This window comes from Drosophila eugracilis, unplaced genomic scaffold (assembly GCF_018153835.1).
Source record: "Drosophila eugracilis isolate 14026-0451.02 unplaced genomic scaffold, ASM1815383v1 contig_2024, whole genome shotgun sequence".
Lineage (NCBI taxonomy): Eukaryota > Metazoa > Arthropoda > Insecta > Diptera > Drosophilidae > Drosophila > Drosophila eugracilis.
This window is the reverse complement of record NW_024572894.1, coordinates 123,819-138,228: the sequence shown is the minus strand read 5'-3', so window position 1 is coordinate 138,228 and position 14,410 is coordinate 123,819. Positions and strand designations below refer to the sequence as shown.

Here is a 14,410-nt window from a genome sequence, read left to right as displayed (position 1 = left end):
GCTTGGCCACAGAGAGTCCAGTGGAACTTGGCTCTCTGAGTTTTTTGCCAATAGGGAAGCCATCTTCTATGCGAGGGGCATTATGAAGTTGGCATCTCGTTGGGAACGCGTCATCGAACAAAACGGCGCATATTTGACTTGAATCGCATTATTGTAACCAATTTTATGAACAATTGAAAATAAAAAAAAAATGCCGCAAGACTTTTTTGACAAACTAATATCATACATCTTAATTTTTGCAATGTCACTAGGAGTCATATCAGGAATTTTCCAACTTACATTGGTCATTTCTAATTTAAATGTTTGTTCCAATCTCTTTTTTTTAAAGACATCATCTAGGTTTTTGGTTAGCATTAGCACAAGTTCATGTTTACAATTCAACAAAACCTTTTTATAATCTTCAGCAAACCCCAATAAATTTTTTAATGGGACAGAAAAGTTAAAGTGAGGTCCAGTAGAATAGTCATCTCCACCACTCCATCCAGAATTTGATAGATTTTGACTTTCAAGGTTACCAAGTGATATAACATTTTTAAAAGTTTTTGTCATACCGACAAATCGAGTTCTATTAATCTGGCATCTATTTTTTTCATACTTGATTTCATCCAAGAAGAAAGCCATACAATTATTTTTCTGATTATACGACGAATAGGTATGAAACTTTTTTTTCGAAATACTTTTATTTGACTAAACTTTTTCTCGAACATTTAAAATTTTGTTCATTGTTTTCTCTCAGTATATCTTTATTAATCTTGAAGTTTGAAGCCGAGAGAGAAAATAATATATTTTTTAAAGTAAGTGATTTTCTTTTTAGAGGAGATCCTCTTCTATTCTATCATGCGAATATGCATCCGAATCGAAACGTTTTCACCACGTAAATTTACTAAATCTCCGTTTTTATCTACGATGCGTATGGAGAGTGTGCTTAATTCATAACAGTTGATTGGCAAGTAAATAATATTATGTGGTGTCACATCCATTTTATAGCCAGGAGGAACATTAATACCGAATTCATGTTAGCTATTTATAAAGAAATTAGGGTTATAAGGCCTCACATGGGCAGTGATGTCACTATAAGCATACTCAATATACTTCCTCTGACAATAGGTGGCTCCTTGTGAATTTCCACTAGCAAAATAATATTTTAAAATTTTGTAAAACATTAACGGGTATCTCATAGTCGCGCCACTCGACTATAGCGTTTCCTCTTGTTTTAAATCTATTTTTATACTAAATCCAATAACTTTTTTAAATCAAAATAATCTGATCAAAGTCTTTTCTATATCTTCCATCTTATCTTATAAGCAAGATTTTTTTTCCATCTTATCTTATAAGCAAGATTTCCACGGTTTCCACGAATGTGTAGTACCCCATATTTTTATTAATGTAATCTTTATATATATGTCGCATATTTAAATCCTCTTGCTTAAACATTATAATAAAGCATTGTCACGAATCAATTAAAGGAATCAATATTCTTATGACGACCCATACAAAAATAAGATCTTATGTTGTCTTGTTTTTCACAAGCTACATCATCAAATACAGGAATATAATTATTTTTGGCTTCACTGGGGTCTAATACACCATCGTTATGAGAGAAAGTATGATATCCCATTCCTTTAATAAGTTTTATTAATTTTTCCAAGTACACATATTTAGGTTGATATAAGCTCTTAGAAAACACGTAAATATTTTCAAATTTTAAATCGGCTTGGACTCTTTATCAAACTGAGCATAATGTTGGTTTTACCACAATCTGAAGATCCAACAATAAGAGCTGTTATTGAATTAGGTAAGAGAGAACTATGAAGTGGGGGGTTTTTTTCTCGTTTTCATCGTTGATATTACTAATGACAATTTTTTGCTTTTGACTTATAACGTATTCTTAAAGCTTATGTACCTCATTCGATAAAAAATCTTTGATGATTAAATATGTTATTTATACCCGTTACTCGTACAGTAAAAGGGTATACTTGATTCGTTAAAAAGTAGGAAGGAAGGATGCGTTTCCGACCCTATAAAGTATATATATTCTTGATCAGGATCAATAGCGAAGTCGAATGAGCCATGTCCGTCTGTGCGTCTGTCCGTCTGTCCGTATGAACGCTGAGATCTCAGGATCTAGTAGAGATACAAAGTAGAGATTAACCACAAAGATTCTTGAGGTCCATATTCAGAGCAAGTTTATTTCAACATCCTGCCTCGCCCACTCTAACGCCCATAAATCGTGAGAAGCTAAAATCGCTGAAATCTCAGGAACTGGTATATCTAAAAAGTTGAAATTCAGTATGCTAGCGCATCTTATAGTGGTACGATTTTCCGGCCACATCCACCCATATGCCCACCAAGCTCAAAAGACGGTTTTCGCATTTTCTTGAAAAGCTTATATCTCCGTAACTATAAGAGATAGAAAGTTCGGATTAAGCATGTAGGTTTTTATGATGCTCCCAATGCGAATTGTTTTTTCCGATCAACCCACGCCCACTCTAACACCCAAAAAGCCCGAAAAAACAAAACTGCGAACATCTCGGGGCCTATAACAGCAAGAAAGTTAGGCTTACGCGTATTTGAGAGATGTCACTGCAACTTGTCACAAGGTTCCATCCGGGTACGCCCACTCTAACGCTCACAAGCCGCGGAAAACTGTAGAGTCTATAATATTATTATGAATACCTTCGTTTGACCTTGTATAACTTATTTCTGTTAATATCTATCGATCTACCAAAGATTTTTTTAATCGGAACATTATTTCGCTATTTATGAAGAAAATTAGGTTATGAGGCCTTACATGGTTTGTGACGTCACTATCAATTACTCAACATGCTTCCTCTGACAATAGGTGGCGCCTTGTCATATTCCACAAGCAAAATGAATATTTTAAAATTATGTAAAACAGTAACGGGTATCTTATAGTCGCGGCACTCGACTATAGCGTTTCCTCTTTTTTTAATTGTAAACGAGGTTGTGGTCTTATCAACAACTTCATTAATATATTACCGTTTGAAGCTCATATACCAGGATATAAATGTAGTGGGCCGGGTACACAGCTAGAAAAACGTTTGAAACGAGGTGATCAAGGAATAAATAAACTAAATGAGGCTTGTAAAGAACACGATATAGCATATTCCCATAAAAAAGATTTACATGAACGTCACATTGCAGATTCTATATTAACTGACAACGCTTGGTCACGTGTAAAAGCACCAGACAGTACTCTTGGTGAAAAAGCAAGTTTCGACAACAGACGTTGAACAAGTGACCAAAAATCAACTGCTAAACAACAAAAAACAACTGCTAAACAACAAAAAACAACCAATTAAAACAATAAAAAACAACCTAAACAACCAAACAATAAATTACATTTTCTAAACAAAAAACACCTAAGCAATATAAAACGACTGCTAAACAACAAAAACAATATATATATATAAAAATGAACATAAAGAACAACAACTATAAAAACGAGACGACTACAGAAGGGGAATTCGATCCTACTGACGAGGATAATAGGAAGACACCTGTTATTCCGACAAGAATATATTCAAGAATTCAATAGATGTAATAAGAAATCTATTTTGTCAAAGGCAAGGATGCCTGAAAATGTAAAGTTCCCATCTTCACGGCGGAGTGCAAAAAGATTGGAAAATCCTTTGTTCTGGAGTTGGAGGCCTACTTTCTATACACCCCGGAAAGGTATACACATCTTCGGGAGGAATTTATTGCGGAAATGTTTGATGGGAAAATTAATATTCATAAAAAGAATGACAATTTATTTTTAGAAATAATTAAATAAAATAAAAAAAAATAAATAAATAAAACCCCAATATTTTATATTCCGTTGAATAAATACAATTTTAAAATCTATATATAAATATTAGAAGCTATGGTTTCCAGTAAACAGTATATATCGAGGAACTGAAGAGCGATTACATAAAAATTATACATTTATACCTATTACAGAACCTTTACATGAACTTATTAACGAAAATAAAAAGCAGACATTTTTAAAAACAAATGTGGGAGCCAAGGTTAAACGTAAATTATACGAAAATGAAAAGTATGAGAATGATATGACAGATGACGTTGATCTGTACTATACAACCAATGGGAGACAACATCAGACAAAACGAAACTTATCTCAGTACCGATCTATGAATGATAGTGATTCGAATAATGATTTATTAAATAATAATAAAGGATAATACAACATCCAATCCACTTCGTACGAAAACTGGTTTCTGTTATATGACTCTGGAGGGATCAAAACCAAATTATATATATTGGAATGATGTGAATGAACTAGTCGAACGGTTACAAATTTAAGTGGCGTCAAAAACAGTGGGTAACAACAATCACAATAATGAGATTTTCTCAATAGTAGAGGAACTGCGAGAGGAGGGAATTATTGTTTAATTAGAGTATATATATTAAACACAGAAAATATTTTTATTTATAATCATCATGTCTGTTGACAAGTTTGGACATTTTTCTAATGATAGGGAGCGATCAGATCATTTAAAAAGAGGTGTTAAATTAAATGAAACTTTTTTAATTGATACTGATATTGAAATTTTTAATTGATACTAAACGCTTAAAATAAAAGAGTTAAAACGCTATTAAACCCTTAGATGATAATGACTTGACCACAAAACAATATACAGATGAGTGTGTCAGAAAGTTGGGGGAAGACCTAAAAAAACATGAAAGTCAAAGTATCAATCGTCGACTTAAAAAGGTATCAAATCTTGAAAGTAAAATAGAAGTCTATAACAAGAGAGCAGACAGTACTGATCAAATATTTGAGAAAGTTCTTGAAAAGATAAAAGTTATTGAGGACTATATTTTTAAGTATGTAACAAAACCGACAGCGATACAAAAAATACAACAATTGAAATGGGAGGTGTAGCCTATACACCAATTCGAAGAATATGATTAAACGAGCAATTGTAAATGAGTTGCACGGACCGTCTCGTAAACATTTTCAACGAAGACGAGTCATTACGAAGGGAATAAACGATCTGTGGCAAGCAGATTTGGTTGAAATGGCGGGTTATTCAACATCTAACAAGGGTTATCGTTACTTATTATATGTAATTGATACGTTTTCTAAATTTGATTGGGTTGAAGCACTACAATCAAATAATGCCAATGATGTTTCCCAAGTGTCGTGGAACGGATTAACATATCGCTCAAGGTTTAGTAAATTTAAATGTAGCGCCAAGTATTTCAGTATTTGTTATCGATGTTGTAAATCGTTAGAGAGATCATATTGTAAAGCTAAATGCGGTCACACGAAATGGTGAATTGTAAGCCAGAATCTCCCGCTCAGATTTATTCCGATTGGAGAGATCAAAGAGACTGGGAGGCGAGACTGCGGTATGTAAAACTGATTGTGAAAATAGGTTAAATCTGATATATGTATTTCATACAGAATAAAACATCGTCGTTTGTTTATGCTATTGTTCTACGCTACAAGACTGGCTTTCTTGTTTCGGTGTTGGCTAAGCAACGTTAAAGGCAACTCCCAGGGGATCTCTTTCGGTCGGCGTCATTTCTTTTATTCGCACTCCTTTATCGTGCAATGCCGACTTCACATTCACCCCGGCGGAGCCCCCGAATTGGACAGACGGGAGCTCCCGCAACTGCAACTACGACCACCGCGACCACATCAGCCGGCAGTCCGAAGAATGTGCCGGGCTTATCGGGCGGTGAGCTGCAGCGGCCACGGACTCCAAAGCAACCGGGATTAATCCCAAGTGGTGCTCCAAAGCCTGATAGATCAGGCCAGGATACGGACACCACAACCGCCAAGTTTGCGGCGCTGATGGAGAGGAAAGCTACCTTGGAAAGGGAGCTTCAAAAGGCGAGGTCAGGTGAAGGGCAAGATGCAGCCGCGAGGGATCCCGTTAGAAACGGATCAAGCGGTATAGGAGCGAGCGGTGCGGCGAATGCGCCGCCATGTTTGAGCGGAACGCCAGGGCAGAACTTGAGTGGAAATCTGCCGCCATTGTTGAGTGGACGCCATTTTTACATGAACAGTTGCCGCCATTATTGAGTGGAAACCTGCCGCCACAATCGAGTGGAAATCTGGCAATAGGGCAACAAGTCACACTCAGTACAAACAGTACAACGTTAAGCTATTCCACACCATGCTGCGTGACGGCTACTGTGCAGCCAGCACTAAGCTACATGCAAGCTACGCGGGAACCTCTTCGCAACCTGATGGTACCCCCGCAATCAACTGGTTCATACGGAATAGCTTCGCCGAGCCCGTTAATTGGATGGACGCCGCGCAGACTGCCTGATCTTCCAGAGTTCGAAGGTCAGCCTGAGGAATGGCCAATATTCCAATGCGCGTTCACGGAGACGACGGCGGCGTATAATTGTACTGCGTTGGAGAACAACCAGAGGCTAGTGAAAGCCCTGAAGGGTGAAGCGCGAGCATCTGTCAAGTCGCTGCTTATACACCCGAATAACGTTCAGGCTGTAATGGATCAGCTACGTTTCCGATATGGACGCCCGGAGCAACTGATACGTACCAACTGGAAAGCGTGCGAGAGGTGCAGCCGATCCAAGAACACAATATAATAAAGATCGTGCCGTTTGCAACACGGGTCAGCAATCTCGCAGCGTTTTTACAGTCAAGCCCGAACGGGGAGCAGCACCTAGGAAATCCTACATTGATGGAAGAGCTGATCGCCAAGCTACCACTGAGCAAAAGGTTGGATTGGGCCAGGCACGCCGCCGTAATAGGGTGCTACCCAACTGTCGCGCACTTGAGCGAATGGCTAAACGAACTCGCTAAATTAGTGTGCACTATTACGAGCAGCGACAGCAAGGATCCTAAGCGTAGGGTATTGCACGCCAGCACCAGTCAGAAGGATCAGGATCTATTTGAAGATCATCCCAGGAGTTGCCCAATTTGCGAGGGGCAACACACTATCAAGGACTGTAAGGATTTCAACCACGCTACTCCGACTGCCCGTATGGAGTATGTAAGAAAGCATCGGATTTGTTTCTCGTGCCTGGAGAGCGGTCACATGTCCAGGTTCTGCAAGAGAAACAGCAAGTGCAACGTCTACGGATGCCAGATGGGGCATCACTACCTCCTGCATGACGGGGTGGGCAACCCCACACGGCCATCGCAACCCCACGGTCGACCATGGCCAAATGAAAGGAGCGATCGCGGTCGCATGGTACATGCGGGCGCTGACAGGAGGAAGGTGGACAAGCAAGTACATCAGCCAGATGATCTGGCCCAGAGAAGTCCACTTACGGCATCTGCACAGACGCAGGATGCATGGCGCAAGCGGGACGAAGGCCGTCAGCCAAGTGACGGGAATGGATTGCCACATCGGAACCTAAGTTGCGTCGATCCGGATGGAGGACACTTACTATTCCGTATTTTGCCCGTGACGCTGTACGGGGAGGATACGCAGCTGGATACCTACGCGCTGTTCGACGAAGGTTCGTCCGTGACCCTGATCGACGAGGAGCTCACTCGAAGCCTAAACCTAAAAGGCGAGAGTCGGCAGCTCAACATTCAATGGTTCGGTGGCAAGTCAGCGAAAGAGAACACAAAGATGGTCAGCCTCCAGATTAGTGAAGCGGGCAGACCGAAACGCCATGCTTTGAAAAATGTGTATGCGGTCTCTAACCTCAATCTTCCGATGCAAAGTCTGCGTCGGGAAGATGTCAAAGCGGCGAAGGCTTCTGCACGCCTGCCGATGAAACCGTATCGTAATGCGGTCCCGAGGATTTTAATCGGACTAGACCATGCGCACCTAGGAATACCTATGCAAAACAGGAGCTTCGGAGCAGGAGGACCCTATGCAGCCGCCACCAAGCTAGGATGGGTGGTTTTTGGTCCTGTAAGAAGTCAGATGAGTTCACCAATGCAAAGATCGTGCCTCCTAGCCGTCCCACAGTATGATCATCTCGAGAAGATGGTCAGCGACTATTTCGAAATAGAGAATTTCGGAGTGAAGCCGGCGCCACCAGTCGCAGCTAGTGGCGACGCACGGGCTTTGGGAATCCTGAACGAGACGACTAGGCGAGTGGGCGAACGATACCAAACTGGATTGCTGTGGAAAGATGATAAAGTGAGCCTGCCTGACAGCTATAACATGGCACTCAAAAGACTTGTCGGCATTGAAAGGAAGATGAGACGGGATGACAGCTTTGCACGGGCCTACAAGTCGATCATGGAGGACTACGTCAACAAGGGTTACGCACGACGCCTGGAGCAGCAGGAAGTGGCAGCCGATAACCGGGACAAGATCTGGTACCTGCCGCACTTCGGGGTCGAGAACCCAAACAAGCCCGGAAAGATCCGTCTAGTCTTCGATGCCGCAGCCAAAGTGGGCAATACATCTTTGAACTCAGTTCTACTCAAAGGCCCACAACAGTTCAAGTCCCTGCCAGCCGTGCTCTTCCATTTCCGGGAAGGAGCAGTCGGGGTCTGCGCAGACATAAAGGAGATGTTTCATCAGGTGCTGATACAGCCCCAGGATAGATGCGCCCAGAGATTCCTGTGGAGGAATGGAGATGACCGGCGAGATCCAGATCTGTTCGAAATGGTTGTGATGACGTTCGGAGCCGCTTGTTCGCCGTGCTCAGCGCATCATGTGAAGACCATAAACGCTTCAAGATACGCCCAAGCAGATCCTCGCGCGGTTCAGGCCATCAATGAGTATCACTATGTAGATGACTACGTGGATAGTTTCTCGGACGAGAAAGAAGCTATCGCTGTATCAGAACGAGTAAGGAAAATTCATGCTGAGGCCGGTTTCGATTTGTGCCGCTTCTCATCAAGTTCGGAAAGTGTGGTCAAGGCTTTGAACCCACTAGGATCCAATAAGAACGTTGAATGGAATGAAGCGGAGGAGAAAATATTAGGCATGTACTGGCACCCAGCGACGGATGACTTTAAATTCAGCGTAAAGTACCACAGGGTTCCCAGCAGCGTGATGACCGGAGAACGTGCACCCACCAAGAGAGAATTCCTAAGTCTGGTTATGTCAACATTTGACCCGATAGGATTCTTGAGCTGCTTCATGGTAACCGCCAAACTATTGATGCGTGAGATTTGGCGGAGAGGAGTTCAGTGGGACGAGCCGTTGCCGGATGAGTTAGCCAAAGCGTTTGAGAGCTGGAGGCTGGAAATGGATTACGTGAGAGATTTCCGCTGTCCACGCTACTACTTTGGCACGGGATGCGTACGTGAACTGCAGCTACATGTGTTTGTGGACTCCAGCCAATCGGCGTTCGCAGCAGTTGCATTCTGGAGGGCGACTTATGACAACGATGATGTGCGGTCCTATTTCGTGTGTTCCAAAACGAAATGCGCCCCGATGAAGACGATGACGATCCCGCGCCTGGAGCTCCAAGCAGCTGTATTAGGAACCAGGCTGATGGACACCGTAAGACGAGAGCACGACGTATCGATCAGCAGATGCGTGCTATGGACTGACTCTAAGACCGTGCTGCACTGGATAAGCAGCACCCACCGGCGGTATAAGCAGTTCGTTGGAAACCGGGTGGCGGAGATCTTAGAGTCAACGGAGGTGTCTCAATGGAGGTGGATACCGTCTGCCGAAAACGTGGCAGATGACGCGACGAGGCCACAGCGCCATGTGGACCTCAGCCAAGGGGCAAGGTGGATGAGCGGGCCATCATTTCTGCGGGAGTCGGAAGAACAGTGGCCCAAGCCATCTCCAAGTGATCGCGACAGTCCACACTCCGCAGAAGAAGAGATGCCGTGTGAGTTTACACTGGTAATTGCCAACGAGTTTATATTTTTGCAGAGATTTTCGAATTATAATCGATTGGTCAGGACCACAGCGTGGATCCTCAGGTTCATACGACGGTGCCGTGGATTGAGTGACGAGAGTGAGGCCTACGGTATTACAGCTACTGAGTGCGCGGAGGCAGAACGGAAACTGATCCAGCGCGCCCAGGCTGATACGTTCGCAGATGAAGTTCAAGGAAAGGCAGTGGCGAAAGGCAGTCAGTTACGAGGACTATCCCCTTACGTCGACCACGATGGAATCATACGAGCGCGTGGACGGATTGATGCCGCCGAATGCGTCCCATTCAACGCACGGCGCCCGATCATACTGTCGCACAAACACGCACTGGCAGAGATGATAGTTCGTCACTACCACAGGAAGATGAAGCACCAGAATCTAGACGCGACCATAAGCGAGATCCGGACCAGGTTCTGGATAACCAATTTAAGGAGAGTTTTACGGAGTGTTATGGCAACCTGTAACTTATGCAAACTCCGGAGAGTACGACCAATTCCGCCATTGATGGGTCCGTTGCCAGAGGACCGGCTGGAGCCGAATGGATGGCCATTCAAGTATACTGGCTTGGACTACTTTGGTCCGCTGTTTGTGACGATTGGACGTCGCACTGAGAAGAGGTGGGTCGCACTCTTTACTTGTCTAACCACCAGGGCTGTCCACCTGGAGATAGCCCACGATTTGTCAACAGATTCCTGCATCATCGCTATGAGGAATTTTATGTGCCGCCGTGGACCGGTGGTCAGATTGAGGAGCGACAATGGAAAGAACTTTATTGGAGCAGATCGTGAGGCCAGAAAGTTCGATGAAGTCTTCGAACCAGAAAAGATCCAGGATGAGCTGTCATCCAAAGGAATCGAATGGATCTTTAACTGTCCCGCGAACCCAGCTGCCGGCGGCATCTGGGAAAGGATGGTCCAATGTGTGAAGAAGGTGCTCGCGCATACTGTGAAGGAGGTGGCTCCTAAGGAACACGTCTTGGAGAGCTTTCTTATTGAGGCGGAGAATATTGTTAATTCTCGTCCGCTTACCCACCTTCCAGTCACTGTGGATCAGGAGGCACCGCTAACGCCCAACGATCTGCTAAGAGGAGTGGCTAATGTTCCGGACCTTCCTGGAGATCGCGGAGAGCAGCCTGTCAAGTGCGCTACTAGGAAGCAGTGGCGTATCGCACGGATGATGAGAGACAGATTTTGGAAACGTTGGGTACATGAGTATCTACCGACGCTTGTTCGCAGGGAGAAATGGTGCGAGCATGTCGAGCCTATGCGCCCAGGGAATCTCGTGTACATCTGTGATCCGGCCATCCCTCGTCGAGAATGGAGGAAAGGCGTCGTGGAGGAAGTGTACCCAGGGAGCGGATGGAGTACCACGACGAGCGGCGGTACGCACTACCAATGGCGATCGAGCTAAGTTAATCATGCGTCCCATCTCCAGATTGGCCATCCTGGATGTGGTGAATGCAGTTGCTTCACCGGGGTGGGGATGTCGTGGAACGGATTAACATATCGCTCAAGGTTTAGTAAATTTAAATGTAGCGCCAAGTATTTCAGTATTTGTTATCGATGTTGTAAATCGTTAGAGAGATCATATTGTAAAGCTAAATGCGGTCACACGAAATGGTGAATTGTAAGCCAGAATCTCCCGCTCAGATTTATTCCGATTGGAGAGATCAAAGAGACTGGTATGTAAAACTGATTGTGAAAATAGGTTAAATCTGATATATGTATTTCATACAGAATAAAACATCGTCGTTTGTTTATGCTATTGTTCTACGCTACAAGACTGGCTTTCTTGTTTCGGTGTTGGCTAAGCAACGTTAAAGGCAACTCCCAGGGGATCTCTTTCTGTCGGCGTCACCAAGCAATGGAGAAAATCTTAAAATAAGGTCATGGAACACCAAAAAATTTACAAACAGATGATGGAAAAGAGTTTTTGAATACAAAATTTAAACAATTAATTAATAAATCATATATCATAATTCGAAGTTCAGCACTCATAAGGCATCAATTTTCGAGCGTTTTAGGAGAACACTCAAAGAGTCAATGTGGCGAGAGTTATGTTTCAGTGAGAAATATTAGTGGATAGATATTTACAAAAAGTTAATATTTAATTACAATAATAGGTTACATAGAACCATAAAAATGAGCCCAATCAGTGTCAACACAACTAATGAAAAACAAATATTACAACACATATAATCACAGAAAGATATATGTTGAGAATAAACTACGAAATGCCGATCACGTTCGTATCAGCAAGTATAAACATGTGTTTGAAAAAGGGTATACACAGAATTATTCGACAGAAATGTTTAAAATTACAAAAGTCAAAACATACTTACTTGAAGATTATAAAGGTAATCCGATTCAGGGTGGGTTTTATAAAGAAGAACTCAAAAGACTGAATTCCCGAACACATTTCTAGTTGAGAAAATTTTAAAGCGAAGAGGTGATAAAGTTTTGATAAAATGGCTTGGCTTTCCAATGGACGAAGCCAGCTGGGTAAATAAAGATGAAATTGTATAGTACAAATATATATATATATATATATATATTATAACATGTAATTAAATTTAATAAATATATTTACATATGTATAAATGTACAAGTTTATAATGTGTATACTAACAATTTTAATAAAATAATATATGTTTTTTACAATTTATTTTGTTTTACTTATATTTACCACAATTTCGATCAAAATAAAACATTTCCAATTCAATGGACTTATAAAATAATTCTTGTTCTATGTTTACTTGCTTATCTCTAAGTTCATTTAATGTATTGACATCTGTACCTCTCCCATTTATTATATCTCTTAAGAATATATTTTCAAGTTCTAAGAAATTGATACTATCCACAATGTCCTTTTCCATTAACCTATTATGTTTTATTGATATGGTACCATGATCATCGTGATTTGACATTGCAAACTCTGTTTCATTATGTTTACGCTTTCTTCTACTATCATTAGTATAAAGCACATTCTTATATACCCTATTTGTTGATATTTTGTGTGCCCTTGATCTAAACATTGTCCTACTAACAATATAGGATATCTTATAATGGAGTTCCATTGAATCACATCATTCTTACTTTAATTGTTCAACTTCATCTATTTTATAACTATAAATTTATTGTCAAAAGAAGGATCTTCAATAATTTCAAATTTTCGATTACGAAACCTTTTAAAGTTATACAGTGTGTTCAAAAGTAAGGTGACTTCAAATTTCAAATTTTCAAATTTTCGATTATCTTCAGTTTCTGGGAACAAAAAAAAGTCACATGGGGCCAATCGGTAATATGGTGGCTGAGCATTATTATGGTTTTTTTTTTGGCCAAGAAACCAAATCCTTTGTTCCTATTTTTCAAAAAACTTCATCTAAATTTTATAACTATACAAAACTTGGTACAGAGTTAAAGAGTTACCAATAGACCAAAAAATAATCAAAAATTTACTCATCGGTTTTCCATTCAACTCATCTTTAAAATATCCCAACCTCTTTTTATTAACTTTTTTAAAATTATATAAATCGATTCTTCTATCTGAATAATCGGATGTATCAAACTTTGATTCAATATCACCACGAATATCCTTATAAAAATCGTCAGTTTTTATAGTATAGATAAGTCTCTATCCATGTAATTTAAAACCAAATTTTCTTGAAATTTGTGTTTCATGTATTGGTAATGAAAATCATACATTTTCCACTTTGATAAGTCCAATACAGCAAAACCCAAATACAAAATCTTTTTCAAATTTATTCTTGACATTCTGTCTATGTAAAGTATTTAAGTCAATATAAGTCTTTAGCCAAGGTTTTTGCAAAAATCTAACCCCCCTATGAATCTTTTCTAATATTAACCCATTTTGTATGCATTGCTGCAAATTTCTATAATGGAATACATACTTTTTTTGTTCCCGTGGTCAGCTATTAATTTTTTAACTTTATCCTCTTCAGATGCAAAACTGTTTGACGGACAAAGCGGAAGATCATTATGTGTATCATGTTGGCGATAGGGGTAAATTAGGTCTACTTCCAAAAAATATCCGTACCCACTATCAAAAGATATGTTATGTATATCAAAATTTTTTAAGTCATTAGGGGACAACCATTCAAACCCTTTATATGGAAGAGGTTGTGACATTGCCCTACCATATAAATTGTTTGCATCCAAATACATTAAAAATGATGATTCCTTTGTTGGATCAAAATCTGTTAATCTGTTAAGTATTTGTTATTTGCCTTTGTATATCTATGGCAACATTGTACTAAGCCCCCTCGAATGCTATTTTGAATAAATCTATACATATCGATATCTACTAATAACTCTAGTTGAATATTTGTGGTCTTTAACATGGCTGCCCAAGATAGACCTAGTGTAGTAAAAGACTGAGCAACTGAGGGTGTAATGAATAAATTTGTAAACATATTTGTCTAAAATTTTCAAATATATCAGTCAATAGGAAAACATCAGTTTTTAAATACAACTCTAGATAATCATTTAGACTTGAACAAGAAAATTGTGATCAGACATTATGTGCGTGTTCATAATCATCTTGAGAGCATTCCTTTTCTGTCAAGTTACTGTAGAATG

At 40.5% G+C, this 14,410-nt stretch overlaps 2 protein-coding genes across 2 annotated transcripts; both read left to right on the top strand.

The window, feature by feature from the left end:
* Positions 1-5,172: 5,172 nt before the first annotated feature.
* LOC121529869 lies at positions 5,173-5,809 on the top strand. The gene is made up of 2 exons (XM_041817870.1): positions 5,173-5,379; positions 5,435-5,809. The coding sequence occupies exons 1-2, from the start codon at positions 5,285-5,287 to the stop codon at positions 5,751-5,753; spliced, it is 414 nt and encodes a 137-aa protein (XP_041673804.1). The 5' UTR covers positions 5,173-5,284; the 3' UTR covers positions 5,754-5,809.
* An 877-nt stretch (positions 5,810-6,686) lies between these two features.
* Positions 6,687-11,313, top strand: LOC121529870. The gene is made up of 2 exons (XM_041817871.1): positions 6,687-10,974; positions 11,048-11,313. The coding sequence occupies exons 1-2, from the start codon at positions 6,687-6,689 to the stop codon at positions 11,311-11,313; spliced, it is 4,554 nt and encodes a 1,517-aa protein (XP_041673805.1).
* Positions 11,314-14,410: the final 3,097 nt, after the last annotated feature.